Genomic DNA, 15710 nt, shown 5'->3' with positions numbered 1-15710 from the left:
CTAGTTTCAGTGCTTTTCCCATGAATTTCACACTGGATGGCCAAAGATAAGATCGGAAACAAAGGATGTTTCAACATTTTGTTGCATTTTTTGCATTAGATTGGGCGCCTTTACATAATGCTCCACAGGGACACCCGTTCCCTGGGGGCAAGGTAAGGAAGTCGGTTAGAGGACCCTCACACTTACCTCACACAACTAGTTCTTGCGTAAACATTATATGTTAACAGTTTATTTAATTTAATTAGAAGACCTACACTTACAACTCACACAAGCTTGTTCTTGTGTACGTAAATATTAGTTCTTTCTTAATATTTACAACCGGTAGCTATGTGTAGCTAGTCAGTTGAGCCAAAGGACAAAGCAAACATAAGCTTGCTAATACATGACCCATTTATAGTAGGGAGTGAAAGAGATTAAACTGTCACCATATCTTCCCTGGAATTTTATAAATGTTGTTTAACAATGATGTAAATCTTCAATCTCTAAGACAACACGCCTCAATACAAAACAATGTGCTGATAACATCTGATTGGCGTTAGTAAACAATCTGTTTGATTTGCATAATCAGATATTTTTCTCTCATTCTAAACTGTATGAATATCACTTACTCTAAAATGCATTCTCCATGGAAATAAATAAAACAAAGTTATACCTATATTAACAAAAGATGCATCTTTTTGACTCTAAAACTCAATTTTTTGGAAGTTATACTGGTTTGTGATGCTTTAGTGATTTCGTGTTGACATATTGCTCTCGATTGAAAAGCATTATAGATGCTTTCTAACAACCGATTTATAAATTACTGAAGCCTTTACTGGCCAAGACATTTGCACTTATTGAAGGATGGAGGTTTTAGTCTTACGATGGTCCTCAGCGAATGCATCTCTTACTGACAAAGTGGCAACACGTGATGAGTTGGGATGAGAACGTGTTGGTGGAACATACCGTGTTCCTGAAAGCATAAGAGGGTCCCAGTGTTGGTCCAGGGGAGCTAGAATTTGTTAAAAAGCAAAACTCTGAAACTAAAGGAGAAAGAAAGCCTATGTGGTTTTGTGAGATGCGGAGCAGGTGGACCCCAATACACAAGATGGCAGGCAACAGGAACTTTAAATAGCACTTTTTATTTTCAGGAAACAGCAAATAAACATCCCACAATAATATGAAGGGTTAAATAAAGACTGAACTGAAAACCAGGGCTTAAATGCAGACTATACTGGCGAGGAGATGAAGTGCAGGTGGAGAAAAAGGGCGGAGAAGCTCAGGTGAGGGGAATAAGGTGATGAGGTGGAAGAGCAGGCAGGGAGCTGATTGGCTGAGAAAATGTGAGGAGCAGAGGGACGAACGAGGCTGATGCAGGACAGGTGTGCAGCTGAGCAAATGCCGGACAAGCGGCACAGGAACACAGGAGGGCGAAACACAGTAAACCGAAACTGAAACACAATCATCTTTATATTAAGTCAACTAAACAAAAAAAAACAAAGATAGACTAACTACTGAATGCAACTTAAATGAGTCCTAAACACTTAATCCATTCTTCCAAAAGACTAAAGAAATACGACACAGCAGACTGTGACAATAAAGTGCTTCAGGAATGTACCAACTGGTGAGTCCTCTGCATCAGTTTGACAGTGTACTCAGGTTATTCCGGCCTCTGTGTCTCCAGGACGTAGTTGTGGCTAGCTCTGAGGCATAAATTTAAGTTGAGTTGGACGATGTGTTGCATCCCTCGTTTTGCCCCATGGATGAAGGCGTGTTTTCTCCTGACAGCAACATCTCCAGCTACACAACCACTAACATGACTTGCGAGCATGCAGCAAGCAAAAATGTAGATGTATTAACTGTGCGTGGGAGAATAACAAGTGATCAGCTTGAGATGCATGATCAGTGTCTCGGCTGTCCACTTGAGTATAAATCCCCAGATTGGATACCGATACCAGGTCTAAACAAGTTAAAAAAGGTAATGGAACCTTCAGAACTCTTGAATGGGCAGGTTCCTCAGGTGCCTTATTTCTCACCTCAGGCTTAAACTGCATACGTGTCCTCTACTACACACATTATTTATTACTTTATAATATCGATCTCTGTTCTGCAACATCTTTAAACTTCTCCATGTTGAAAATAAACCTTACATCTACATTTCTCAAAATCTAAAGTTGCCTTAGCTTAAAAAGCACTTCAAATTTCATGTTTGAATAGTCTACCCGTTTGCTCGACCAAATATTCAGATTTTAAGTGTATATTACTTTCTCCAAAGTGAACAAAAATGAATAACGCTCATTTTTAACCTAACTCTTTACAACTAGAGACTAAGCGTACTAACACAGTTGTGCATGTCTTTATCAGTTTTTCATATTCAGTCTCCATTGTATTCCTATTCACCGTTTATGTTGACACTCTGTCTTAAAATATTCCAAGAGTGTCTTTGATGATTATTCATTAATGCCATTTATTTTGTAGAAAAACAAAAGTCAAGACAATTTCCCCCAAAACACTTTTAATTGTAGAGTTCACAGAAAGTATCTCAAGTGGGACAGAACAGCATTTGGTGAAATAATATTGAATAAATAAATGTAACTGAGTCCCACAGGGTTGATCACGTGTAAACGTGCTGTGTACTGTATATGCAAGCTACATTCACCGTCCTTTACATGCACCTAATACAGTCTTTAAAAAAACTTTAAATATATTGGAGAAACCAAAAGGTGCTAATAAAACATGACATAAAAACAGCACAAGCACAAAGGTGGCATTTAAGTGGTGGAATAGTTTCCCTTTTAAAACACATTTGGACTTAAACACTTCAGTCTCGCTGGGCATGATCACATTGCCTTGATACAACCTGAAAGAATCAATCACATTTGAGAGGCAGTAACAAAAATGGAGCTTAAAAGCAACTCGGTTCAGCTGTGCTGAGCCTTTACATTGGCCTATCACACAACAGGAGCTCATAGCTCAAGAGAAAAGAACCTTAGAAAACCTAAGGAAAACAAGAGAACACACGCCTGCTGATGAGAAGGTGGGTTACACCACATTATCAGTGTATCAAATCACTGTTTAAACAGCTAACAGTTCCTGCAGAGTACATGCAAATGGACAATTCAAAACAAGTAACAAACAAAATACAACGGTCAAGTTGTAGCAAACAATGGTAAACACAACTAAAACAGGAACAAAGAGAAGGAAGATTCGGGCAGAACGGGGTTAATGGAAAGGGGATAATAAAAACGCCATTGTACCCCTTAAGATGTGCTCAGACTGAATGCAAATTCAATTTTCATCTTGGTTCACTCACACTTAACTTGACTGCTGGAGTGTTTTGCAATCCATGCTTGTTAACCGAAAACAGACGATTGTTGTCCAGATGTTAGCTATTAGCAGTCAGCTGGAGCTCACATAGCACACAGCACTCACTGCAACAAGTTTGTTAAGTATTTATCCACATAGACTCTTTTTGTTTTTAATTCATTCAATTTTGTGTCGCCTCTAATGTTCATGTTACATTCAGTCTGAACAGACCTTTAAGGCTACCGCAGAAATGGGAGGAGCATTCACATTCCAGCTGCTGGGGATTCAAGCAGATAAAGTCCAGAGGTCTTTACTTCTTCCATATGCAGTAGAAAACCCATCTGACACAACAAAATTAAGGATTGTACGCAACAAACTATCACTGTGCCTTCAGATGATGAGATTATAAAAAAGCTGACAAATCACAGCAATAAACTTGGTAGGTACACAGTTATTGCCAAAAAAAGGTAGTAAAAATAGATCCAAATTGTTGTTCGCATGAAAATAACAATGGGATATGAGAAGACATTTTTGTAAATGAATTCTTTTAGTTAAGCGACATTGCCACATTAGCGTATCAAAAACAGATGAAAGGATACTGCTCCAAGTAGGAGGGCACACACACCACCTCTTTGGAGAACCCTACGGGACACGAGAGCTTCCTCAGCTGTTCCTCGTACAGGCGCAGTGCTTCTGTCATGGTCTCGGCGTTACCCTGGTGACCAGCAGCATGGAAAAATATCATGAGACACACAAACTGTAGCAAATTATTTTTTCAAACATTACTGGAGGGTTATGAGCGGAAGTTCCGATGCTCAGACATAATAAAAATGAAAAATCACTTCTCCCCTCATAAGCTGATTTCCCAATGCATTATGTATTCCTATTTGACGATGTGCAGCTACATCGTATATCATATATGGACCATAAAGCTTAAAACTAATAACTATTTAATCCATCCCATCAAGTAACACTGCCATTCCTGCCTGACTGGTTAAACAGGTAATACTTCCTGCCCGGATATCCTGTTTCAACAGGAAATACAGCAAGATACACAGAAAATTAAGTTTCTCTGAGGTTTTACAGACTGGACTCAGGCATGAACAAAGTGGTTTTTCTTGTAATTCTTATATTGGTGGCCTCTTCATATATTCTCTGAATGTTTACTTATTTTGTAATGTGCAATACACCTTGGTGGACCATATTTATTTTTTTATTTGTCGTATTTGAATTTATCAATGCTCTTGAGGTATTTATTTATCTCAAGTGTTTACTGAGGCTGTGAAAGGCTTTAACTCTATGTGTGCCACAGAATGGTGACAACATGCCATGAGCACCCCTGGTCAAAAACTGTTTATTGTGTTGTTTGTTGTGGGTTTTTTTTCCTCTCTTTTCTTTTCTTGACTGTTGTGTGCTAAAATGTATGCATGGTCTGGTAGTCTGCAAAGCTGAATTGCCCTTTGGGATAAATAAAGCTGTCTGAATCTGAATCTGAACATGTTTTTCAGTGAAAGCTGGTGAAGAAAAATTGGAACATCCCAAGTATACCGGCAGTTTGCAATAAATATACTCTGAAGTTACTAAAAACATCTCACCTGTGTTAAATATTTCCCCGAGGGATGCAGGACTTTTATTGACAGATCTAAAATGAGACGCAGGAACTCCCACGTTGAGTCTACAAGAAGCAGATTGACAGATTCAGACATAAACTGACCAGTGACTTCCCTGCACTGCATTTATGTAAAACCACAGAGTGTAAGTGAACAAAAATATACAATAAAAAAAAAACTAAAACCTTCTTCTGGCTCTGTGGAAATTGGGATTGCAGTCAGGTCATTAATTATGTAATCAAACACCTTCCCCTCCTGGACATATTTCTTCAGCACAGGGACACAGTCTTCAACTAGTACCTGTAATGCAAGAGACAAAGTTTTCGGAAAAATTGCTTCAAACATAATTAGGAGAAAAACCCCACAGGGCATGGTAACAGAGCCAGTTGAAAACCAGCTTCATGATACTGGTTATTCAGGTGCACTGTTACATAACAGTGACATATAACCTGAATATTCATGTCAGCACTCACTTGGTAACAGTCTCCCTTCAGGTTGTCAAGGACGTTGCCGCAAGTTCCTCTCATGTGCTTTTTGCACGCGTCTATCACCTTCTGGTCAATGTGCACACTTTGTTAAGGAAACATCAATCAGCTGCAGATGTACAATTATACGTATCAGTAAAATACTGTGAGAGAAAACTACATTGTCTTAAGGGGGAAAAAAACAAATACAAGACAACATAAAGGATATATCCAACATGGTGATCATCTTTGGCTTTTGTTTGACCATCTCAAAAAGGATGCCTCCATCACCTCCTCCTAATATCAGCACCTCTTTTCCAGCATAATTCTCTCTTCCGTTACCCATGATGGCTTGGGTGTACGCCAAATCACTCTCTGCCAGGTCTGCAAGGTACATAAATTGCTTAAAAATAACATAATTCATCCATTCTTTTAAATAAAAGAAAGTAACACAATAATCAATGCTGAATGAACTGATTCGAGTTGAATCTCGTTCATAAAACTTTTAAGAGGATTAAGGACCAGTGTTGCCTGCCCTCTGATTGGATGATAATCAGTAAAAAAAAAAAAGTGAGAGGGAGATCAGGAGTAATGCTTTCTACTCGACAGTTGTGAAGGGGGGGGGTTAGTGACAAGAAAGTCTGTGACCACTCAGCTTTCCCACATGTGTTTTATTAAGTTTGTAGATACATGACTGTGTTGTCAGACTAGAGTAGGTTATTTGGAGAATAGATGATCCAGTGTGTATAGTGTTTTTTTTTGTGTGTGTGTGTGTGTGTGTGTGTGAGAGAGAGTGTGTGTAAGCAGTTGTAGAGCGAGAGAGTGAGTGAACAGAGCAGCGAAGAGTTGAAGCTTAGTGTTGAGAACATGAAGTGAATCACAATACAGTTTCCTGTGTTTTGTATCCCGGCAGCTGGATGGAGTGAAGAGTGTTAGCTCTGGTGTGAGTACAGACTGGAGGACGCACTATATACAAAACAAGCAAAGTAAATACAATTAATTAACAGTATTTACAAAGTTAACAGTGAAAAGTCACATTAACTGGCTTTATTGTGACACTACATTGTGCAAGGAGAGAATAGCCTCAGTTATGCTGCCACCTGATGGACAACGTGGTACCCTACACAGCAGTCAAACGGCTCTACACTGTACAAGTGTACCGGCTGCTATAACAAAAAAAGATTGGTACCGGCAGTATATCTGCCAGTATGGCTAATAGACAATCTGCAATCGATATCTGCAACAAAAAAACGTGATCAGGTTGGGGAATAACAAAATACAAGTAACAGCGTTATGTATACAAAAGACAAAACATGAGTAGCAGTATTCTGTTAAAGTCACAGTTTAACTTTGGTTGGGCACTGACACTTTGAAAGCGCCGCAATGAACAAAGAAGGGTTGATTTGGGAAGTGGCAATGAGGAGTTATCTGCACAACATCTACTTAACTAACTACAAAATCCCAAATGAGGTGGCTGGAGGAAGATCTTGCGGGTAGCTGAAAGTTTTGGGGAAATGACCATTTCTCATAATGACTTACTTGCTGTTTGCTTAAATGTGTGATACTCCCATTAAATACCACAATATAAAATGTGTGCTTTCTGTTTAAAATGTGCAAACGAAAAAGAGGCTTGCCCATCTTTACATTGGCTACATCTCTGGTTAAGCACCTAGCTGAAAGGTAGCCTACATATTTGTTTACATGAGTTTGCAGAAGTGCCAATTTTACGGATTCAGCGTGGACAGAGAGTGACGCTTGCTGTTAGAACACAATGTAAATTCATATGAGGTATGATTTTGAAATAACCAGTGTGTGTGCAGTGCAACTGCCATGCAGCAATGACTGAGGAGATGTGCAAGTGTTTTTGGTATAAAAATATAAGACCCAGACAAATGCGCTCTTTAAGGCAATATTTAAGTATTCCAAGAGTAATCCAAAGTGTTTAACATACGTTACTTATTTTAAGTAATCTAATGGAATAAAATTCTAATAACATTTTAGCATGTAGTCAGTAGTCTGTGCTGGAATATGTTAAAAAGTAACCCTCCCAACACTGGGTATCTGTATTAAAAATATCTTATTTATTTAACATCAGTTGATGGAGCTGTCAGCAGCAACATGCCCGAGCAGCCGGACAGTCTTCATAGTAGCTGCTGATTTTAATCAACTCATCCTTCAACTCCAAAGATGTAGCAAGATGAAGGACAACTGACTGACTGCATCTTATGTCTTAATAAACCCACTAACCATGTATTATATTGTTATATATACTTACTTAAGTCGTCATCCAGTATTAGGACATTTCCATACTGCTGTGAGTGCAATATCTTTATGTTTTGGTATGGAGAGTCTTCTTCATACACCACCTGGTCCATGTCATACTCAACCAGTCTGCCGTCAGTTGTGGGCCAGTATCTGTCAACCTCGGCTCCTCGTACGAGGGCTGGGAGCCTTGAGGTGAATGGTAACCAATACAATTAATCAGTGTGCATGATGAAATATCACTTTCTACAACATGAGTAAAACCAGGAACCTCTGGATACGTACCTTTTAATCCTTGTGATATTGCCATTTAAGATCTCCTTTAGCTTTGTTTCCAGTGCATTTAAAAGCTGTGGAGAAACAGAGTCACTATAAATGCTTTAGTGTACAATACATTTCGTCAACTTGCGGGATACCTTTTAGCGCTACGTGGGCAGCACTTTAACAGCAAAAAAACACATAAGGCAGTGAACAGTGTAGCAGCCGTATCGTGCATTTACTGGTGCTCCACAGCAATTAAGAGCACACTTGTATTTTCAGAGAACTATCAAATGTGCCGTCTATGGGAAAGTGCATGTTTGGGCCTCTGGGGCACGTAGACAGCATGTGCAGGCAACACTGATCGTCATCATAAATGTCTGTTGCATATCTAAAAGCTATTCAAGCGAGAAAAGTTCTGTGCGGCTCTTCCTTTTTTCATCCTTGCACTATTTTTTTGCACTGATTTTTATGTCCACACGGACATTTACAGTGCAGTGAATTTCTTGAGTGATAAAAAAAAGTTATGATATGCTCTGAAACATCACATGAAACACAGCACCGTCAGACTTCCTGTGTTTTGGCTTTCATTTAACGGACAAAGTATGGTGTATGTTTTAAAATAACTTACATTGTCTACTTGTGCAATGTTATCCTCTTCATAACACTGCAGATCAACGGTGATCAACCCATGGGAGTGCACACGCAGAATAGCAAGTCTGAGAAATGAAGTAATAAAGATAAAGAGATGGCAATAAAAGCAACAAAGTGAGTTGAACATTTTATTTTACTAAATAATACTCAACCCTGATTCTGTACTTAAAATGGTGGTGGAGTTTTTACAGTGGAAAGCATAATTTATTTATTCATTTTTAGCTGTTTGGAACATACTGAGCATCCAGATGGACCGAATATTGCAAGAGCTGTGAACCATGTTTCTGTGGAAATCTGTTTTTGTTTTTGTTTTTTTTTTAATTTGTCCCATTTGAATCTATTGAATCCAAAATTACCCACATTCCTGATTTGTCTGGCCGTCAAAACAACTGTGGGACATTTAGGCTGGACTTTCCCATAAGTGCTTTCAACTGAATTTAGTCACATGTTCTCTTTGTACAACTACAGCCTACATCTGGAGCCAAATTCACAAAATTTCGGGGATGAAAGTAGCTCCGAACTGGTAAAGTTAACAGAAACTCCTGAAAAAAAAAGAGCTTAGGATAATTGATGCAATAAAAGCAGGTTAACCCCACCCCTTCTCTTATCTTAGGAGTCCGTCTGTAAGATGTGCAAGGTTCACCTAAACTTGTCGAGCAGGACTCTGACAGCTGCATGTCACATCACAACCTACAAAGCAAAGGGAAACACTGCAGCTTCCCATAGACAACAAACAGTGGATCTGCTACATTCCAGTGCGCCGCTGCACCACTTAACCATTTGTAACCTGAGCAAATTGGCTCAATTTCTTTCAAAAACATGGAAAGAAGGCAATTAGCAACATAACATGACATGACTCAAAAATTAGTAAAAAGTTAGAAGAAAACTGATTGAAATTAACAAAAGACAAAGAAATAAAATCAAAAAAACAAAAACACAAAATAACCTGAAAAAGAATTGCTAAAATAAAATTTAAATAACAAATATAAATAATTATATTTTTCGCTGTGACCTGTTTTTAAATACATAATTTTAGGAATTATACATACAGTATTTTTTATATTTTTTTCCTAATTATTTGATCATATTCTTATGATTTTTCCTCTGTCTTTCTCTCTTTTTTTAGCTAGGATCATTTTCTTGTCACCTTTGACAAATCTTATGTAATATGCAGAGCATTTCATTCAAGCTTACTGACTGCCTTTTATACCATGTTTTCGGGAAAAAAATCAAACCGAGTAACTCACTTTTCACAAGTTTAAATGCTTGAGAAAGGCGTCTGAAAAGAGCGCAAGAAAACCGATGTCAATCCAGGTTTCAAAGGGTTAAACATGTAACAGCAAGGACAAGGAAAGCTGTTTAAGTGTAGAGAGTAATCTCTTTCAGCCAGCAGCAGCAACCACATAATTATCAGCTGACTTAACAAACAAGCGATGGCAGCTTTGCTAGTTGACAAATAATTGCTGGCATGGTCAGTTATTTTCACAGTGTGATTTGATTTAAGCCAGAAAGACATTCATCACTTCTCTGTCTTATCATTTCCCCTGGATTTGTTTGTGTTTGTATGGGTATTGTGGTCATGGTGATGTAAACACTGCTCTTGCCGCTTAAATTCAGTGGCGAATTCTGTGGATTTGCCCGCTATGATTATTGTTAAATGGTGTTCAAAATCCACCCAGTCGGCACACCGCAGGCGTACATGGGCATGGTAATGATGCGGATCCACTGAATTTGTAGTCTCACTTATAATTATCCTACACAAACAAACAAAACCCAATAATTTAAATGGAGGACTTATTTATTTCCAGATGGTAAACTAACTAAAAGATATTTACTCGACAACTCTAGGTCCCATAAAATCTAATGTAATTAACTACACGCCTCTGAGAGGTTTCTGGAAATTCCTGCATCTGTACCACTGACCAAAGAAAACTCTTTCATTTGTCATAATAATAATAATAATAATAATAATAATAATAATAATAATAAAGCAACTAAAAAGTTTTGTTCTTACCGGCCATTCTTGCCTACAAAAGTAGCAAGGTATCCATTCCCATTTGTTTCGTGGATAGTCTCTGTCATTTCCTGCTCATGAAATATGGACAGTAGAGCGGGAACTGTCGAAGCAGAGTCAACTGGGAAAAGAGAGAGAGAGGAACAATGAAAAACGAATAATTTCCCTCCTTTATACATTCTTTGAATCACTGGTTAAAGAGGTGTTTTTGCATGTAAGTAAAAGTACTCCTTATACAATCAGAATGTCCCGTCATATCATTGCACTTTATATTGCTAGATTATCACTAAATTATTACAGATTATCATTTAAGCAGCATTTTAGTGTTGTCCCCAGCCAAGGTTGAGCTAATTGTGACTATATTGTATTTAGAGTAAAACAAAGTGTTGTATTTTACATACCCATAGCATTTAAAAATTGTAACATGAAATTAAACAATTAAGCTGTCAAATAAATGTCTTTGAGTCAAAAGTACAATATTCCAGTACAAGTACAGAGTTGTATTTAAGTAAAATACTTATGTTGGGGGAAAGGCCCTGCATGTTTGGAACGTACAGTGCAACTGACAAAATACAAGAACTGGCTCTTTCTTCAAACCGTCAGGAGTGCGGAGCAATAAGACATTAGCAAGATTTACAGTATTCTGCAAATGGCAACAATCAAGATAAGAGGACCCCTTTTTCTTGCATGGCCACTTAACCAGACCACTGACCCAGACCACCACTGACCCAAACCACCACTGACCCGTCAAGATCTTCTAGAGTCAGAAATGTAAAAACCAATCTGCATACAAGTGTGAATTTTGAGTACAGACTAGATAAACAGTCCTCTGTAATTGGCCATCGTGCATCACCTCTAAGAGCCAGAAAGTAGATGGCACCAACTTAAAATCCTTAAAACCCTGAACTCTAAAAAAGAGTAGTTTGGATTTTGTCTTAGGACAATTCATATTTAGACTTTTGTTCCACTGCCTTTAAGCTAGGAAGTGTACTACTAAAATAATTCCTCCATCATCAATAAAACGGCTCTGGGTCAGGAGGCAGAGCGAGTCGCCCACTAATCGCAAGATTAGCGGTTCAGTCCCCGACTCCTCCAGTCAAAGTATGCTTAGGGCAAGATACCAAACCTCAACTGCGCTGACAATAGCTGTGAGTGAGTGTGAATAAAGCTGAGTAGCAGGTGGCACCTTTTATGGCAGCCTCAGTATGTGAATGTATGAGTGAAAGGGTGAATGTGGCTTTACAGTGTAAGAGCTGTTGAATGGCTGGAATACTGAAAAAAACACTATATAGTCCCGTACAAGTCTACCATCGTGTTTAGTTACATTCTGCATGTCTCACTCTAAAAACACTAAAGCTACTGTCAGAATTTCAAAATTAGAAATCATGCGATGGTTAAATTAGAGAAAGAGCATTCAGGGATTGACTCTGCCGGCCCAGAACTCTGCCATCACTGTGATTGGTTCAGGACGCATCGTCTGGGCGGGCAGACCTAAACTGTGAAGTAATTCATCACTGTATCTGAGGAACCACGCTGGCTCTCAGCTTTTTGCCTTTTTGCCCTCTCCTTGCTTTCATCTTTGTCTTCCCGCCCTCTTTGCTACGCTGGGTGGTAGCTTGCTCTCTGGGAGCCTGAAGACGTGATTTGGAACAACAGGAGGGGAAACCTCAAAATGAGTCATGAGCTCAGAATCAAAATTAGGAGAACACAAACCAGGAGCTCACTTCCAAGGGTGACTTTTCAGAATCGGATCCAACTGACGGACACATCATTACTAAATCTAGACTCCAGCTTCTGAGCCCAGCACATCTAACTCCATTCTCCACGAGCAGCCGACCCAGAAAGCAAACAAACACTTGTACAATAAACCTGAATCCACCTGCTTAAACCCCGCAGCTTTCATCACTTGTAATGTCAAATTTGTAACGGCGATTTCAAACTAAGCTGATGTACCATTGATTTGACTTCATGCTTCTCAGGTAACAGTCACCTCACCTGTTCAAGCTCTCTCATACCAACTACACTGTAACTCTATATCATTCATTCTAGCCATTCACTGCTCACAGTCTTGTGAGCCACTGAGCCACAATGTGCCACTTTCCCTTTAGTGTCATTTTTGTAAAATGCTGTTATTGTAATGTTCAGTATTTTAGTTGTTAGTAACAAACGTGTATGTAACTAAAAGTTAACTTGTTGATTTTTTTATTGTGCTTGCATCACTTAAAAGACCCATGCCCTTTCAAAATCATAATTAAGATTATAATAATCATAATTTAACTTAACTCTCATGTGGCATACAAGGAGGATTATTTCCCTATTATTATACATACTCTAATATCAATGGATCATATCTGAGTTGTGCACAATTGTAAATCATAATTACCCCTTAAACTCACAAGACTAATTAAGACCACAAATTCCTAAGTTTGATGTATACTTGGTAATAATATTAAGCATTAAAAAAAACAAACACTATATGTATTTTACACATTCTTGCCGACCGCTTCACACTCAGCTGCAAACTGCCCCAGTGCATGCTGGAGGTCACGGTGTGATGAAGCCAACAGAACCACATCATCCGTGAAAAGCAGGGATGCAATTCCGCGGTCCCCAAACCGGACCCCTTCCTTCCACCCAACTGCACCTTGAGATCATGTTCAGGATATCAGGAACAGGATTAGTGACCGGATGGCTTGTAGCAACGACCCCTTATTCTCTCAGTACCCCCCACAGGACTCACCGCGGGACACAGTCATAAACCTTCTCCAAATCCACAAAGCACGTGCAGACTGGATGGGCAAACTCCTACAACCCTCCAGCAGCCTTGTAAGGGTACAGAGCTGATCCACCTGTCCACGACCAGGACAGAATACGCATTGTGCCTACTGTAATCAAATTTTGACTATCAGTTTGAGCCTTCTTTCCAGCACCCTGGAGTAAACTTTCCCAGGAAGGCTGAGCATTGTGGTACCCCGATATTGGTGCACACCTTGATCTGCTGCTCCACAGGCACCACACCCGACCTACTCACGCCCCTGAAAAGGTGTGTCAGCCAAGTCGGCCCAACAATGTCCAGAGCCTTCAGCATCTCACAACTAATCTCATCCACGCCTGGCGCCTTGCCACCAAGGAGCTTTTTGACTACCTTAGCAACCTCTGCCAGGGATGGGCTGAGCCCGACTGGGCCCCATGAATAAAAACTTCTTCATGTTTATAATGAACAAGTTGAAATTAGTCAGTTCTGGGTTGCTGTTTATTTGTTGCTGTGTTGATAATGTTGCTATGATTTGGCTCATAATAAATGGCTTTCACTTAAAATGAAGTATTTTAATAGTATGCTATTGAATACATTCATCGTGTAATTTAAAAACTAACGTTAGATGTGGTTATTATTTTGTTTACATATTGCCTCGTACTTCCTGTAGCTGCTCTTTTAAGAAAAGCAGGTTAATGTTGGTCTACATGTGAGTGAAGAGCCCGCCGGTCACATTTCAAGTCGTCTTGACCGCTCGCCTTAAAAACTACAACAATGGCTGAAGATGCGCCACTTCCTGTGCGACAGGGCTAGCTTAAACATACTTTATTCACTGTTAGCCAGGGGGGCAATGAGCCGCTCTCCAGAGCAACTAAACTGAATAGACGTCAACTTAAAAAAAAAAAATATTAACGTTGTAATGCAAATGACACAAATTTTAAATATTTTACCTAAAATAACTTTTAACTTATAACCCCAACTTATTATGAATGTATATGTTTATGCCATTATTAGCCATGTTTCATCAAAATCAATATAGCGTCACTGTTTTGAAGGGCAGTGACAGACTAGCAGGTATTAGCCGGCTAGCCAGCTAGCTAGCATGCAGCCCTGATGCAGTGGCTGTAACCTGAATGAAGTGGCTGTTTTCCGCCCGAGAGTCTGCCGCTCATCGCGCTCATTTTACCTGCCGTAGAGAGCTTGAAGTCGAGAGTATAATGTCGCAGTGCCATGTCTGAGTGCAACCGTCATCCATGCCTGGGAATAGGCAGGCTGCGAGTATTTATCTGCAGAGACAGAGGGAGGGCCCTGCTACCACTGCTGCTACCACTGCCCACTACACCAAACCAGGCGTGGCTATGGAGGCTCAGCGCTGCAGTGACCGAGCAGAGAGTAAAACACGAAACAAGAGAGAAATCCCCCTCTGATGTCTGCGCACTGCCGATGCTCAGCGCTGCGGTGGTCGAGCAGAGAGTAAAACACGGATCAAGAGAGAAACCCCCCTCTGATGTCTGCGCACTGGCGAGCGACGCGGAGTGATGAAAGTGCATTCGCGTCAGAGAGAAGCAGGTTCAAATTTATCTGCATTTACATTCACAGTTCAAGTACTACGATGGAGAATTACGACCATGTTAAAGAAAAAGAAAGGTAGATTTCAAGAATAAAGTCATAATTCAACGAGAAAAAAGACGTTATATTTTAGAAAAAAGTCGTAATACTATGAGATTAAAACTCGTAATATTAGGAGAATAAAGTCGTAGTTTTACGAGAAAAAAGTCGTAATTTCATGAGAATAATGTCACGAGTTACCAAAGAGGCTGACTGTGCTCTTGCCTGTTTTATAGTTTACTGGCAAAAATGGTTATTTTCGTGTTATAATAATTATATTCTCGTAAAGAACACTATTATTCCCCTCATCATATTAATTTATTCTAGAAAGTTTCAAACTGGCCCTAAAACTATCGTAGTTTTACCTTCACTTATGCTTTGTAATACAGTTTTGGGGGAAACGTCCCCAAAATAAAAACATGAAAGTAACAGAAGACTTTTATTTTGAAGAAATTAAATGCATTTGCATCATAAATGATACATAGAGGGCACAGACTGGTGCACACGTATTTACCAGAATGCATAAAATTATATGTTTGGTGATACTGCAACTGATACCCATTTTCTAATGTTGCACAGTAAGACTGGCATGCAGAACAAAAAAATAATTCAGACTAATGTCTGGATGTCAAATATCTATTTTACATGTTGCAGGGTTGTACAGGGTGGGGAAAAATGTGCACACTGAAATGTGAGGTTAGCTGGTACAGAGAGAATAAAATGAGTCACAGGAAACAGGCCATATCCAGTTGCAATCTGCCCTATGATTCACCCTACTTTTTAATTGCATTAAAAAATAG

The 15710-nt window shown here is 39.3% G+C and overlaps 1 protein-coding gene across 1 annotated transcript; it reads right to left on the bottom strand.

Annotated features, from left to right (window-relative positions):
• Window positions 1-2477: 2477 nt before the first annotated feature.
• On the bottom strand, window positions 2478-14664 carry LOC121952587 (spermine synthase-like). The gene is made up of 11 exons (XM_088088325.1): window positions 14489-14664; window positions 10548-10668; window positions 8511-8598; window positions 7907-7971; window positions 7635-7810; window positions 5589-5743; window positions 5369-5458; window positions 5081-5195; window positions 4881-4960; window positions 3885-4000; window positions 2478-3626 (listed from the first exon to the last, which is right to left on the bottom strand). Exons 1-11 carry the CDS (start codon window positions 14532-14534, stop codon window positions 3596-3598), a joined length of 1083 nt encoding a protein of 360 aa, XP_087944451.1. The 5' UTR covers window positions 14535-14664; the 3' UTR covers window positions 2478-3595.
• Between the last annotated feature and the right edge of the window lie 1046 nt (window positions 14665-15710).

The sequence above is a fragment of the Plectropomus leopardus genome, chromosome 15 (genome assembly GCF_026936395.1).
Source record: "Plectropomus leopardus strain MGB_pleo_1.0 chromosome 15, ASM2693639v1, whole genome shotgun sequence".
NCBI lineage: Eukaryota > Metazoa > Chordata > Actinopteri > Perciformes > Serranidae > Plectropomus > Plectropomus leopardus.
Note: the sequence above shows the minus strand (reverse complement) of the source record. Positions and strands in the feature narration are given on the sequence as shown.

Coding starts and splice junctions, on each gene's coding strand:
- LOC121952587 (XM_088088325.1), bottom strand. CDS start 14,534: ATGGCACTGCGACATTATACTCTCGACTTCAAGCTCTCTACGGCAG. Junction 10,669..14,488: donor CTTCAAGCTCTCTACGGCAG/GTAAAATGAGCG, acceptor CTCTTTTCCCAG/TTGACTCTGCTTCGACAGTT. Junction 5,459..5,588: donor AGATGATCACCATGTTGGAT/ATATCCTTTATG, acceptor CAAAGTGTGCAC/ATTGACCAGAAGGTGATAGA.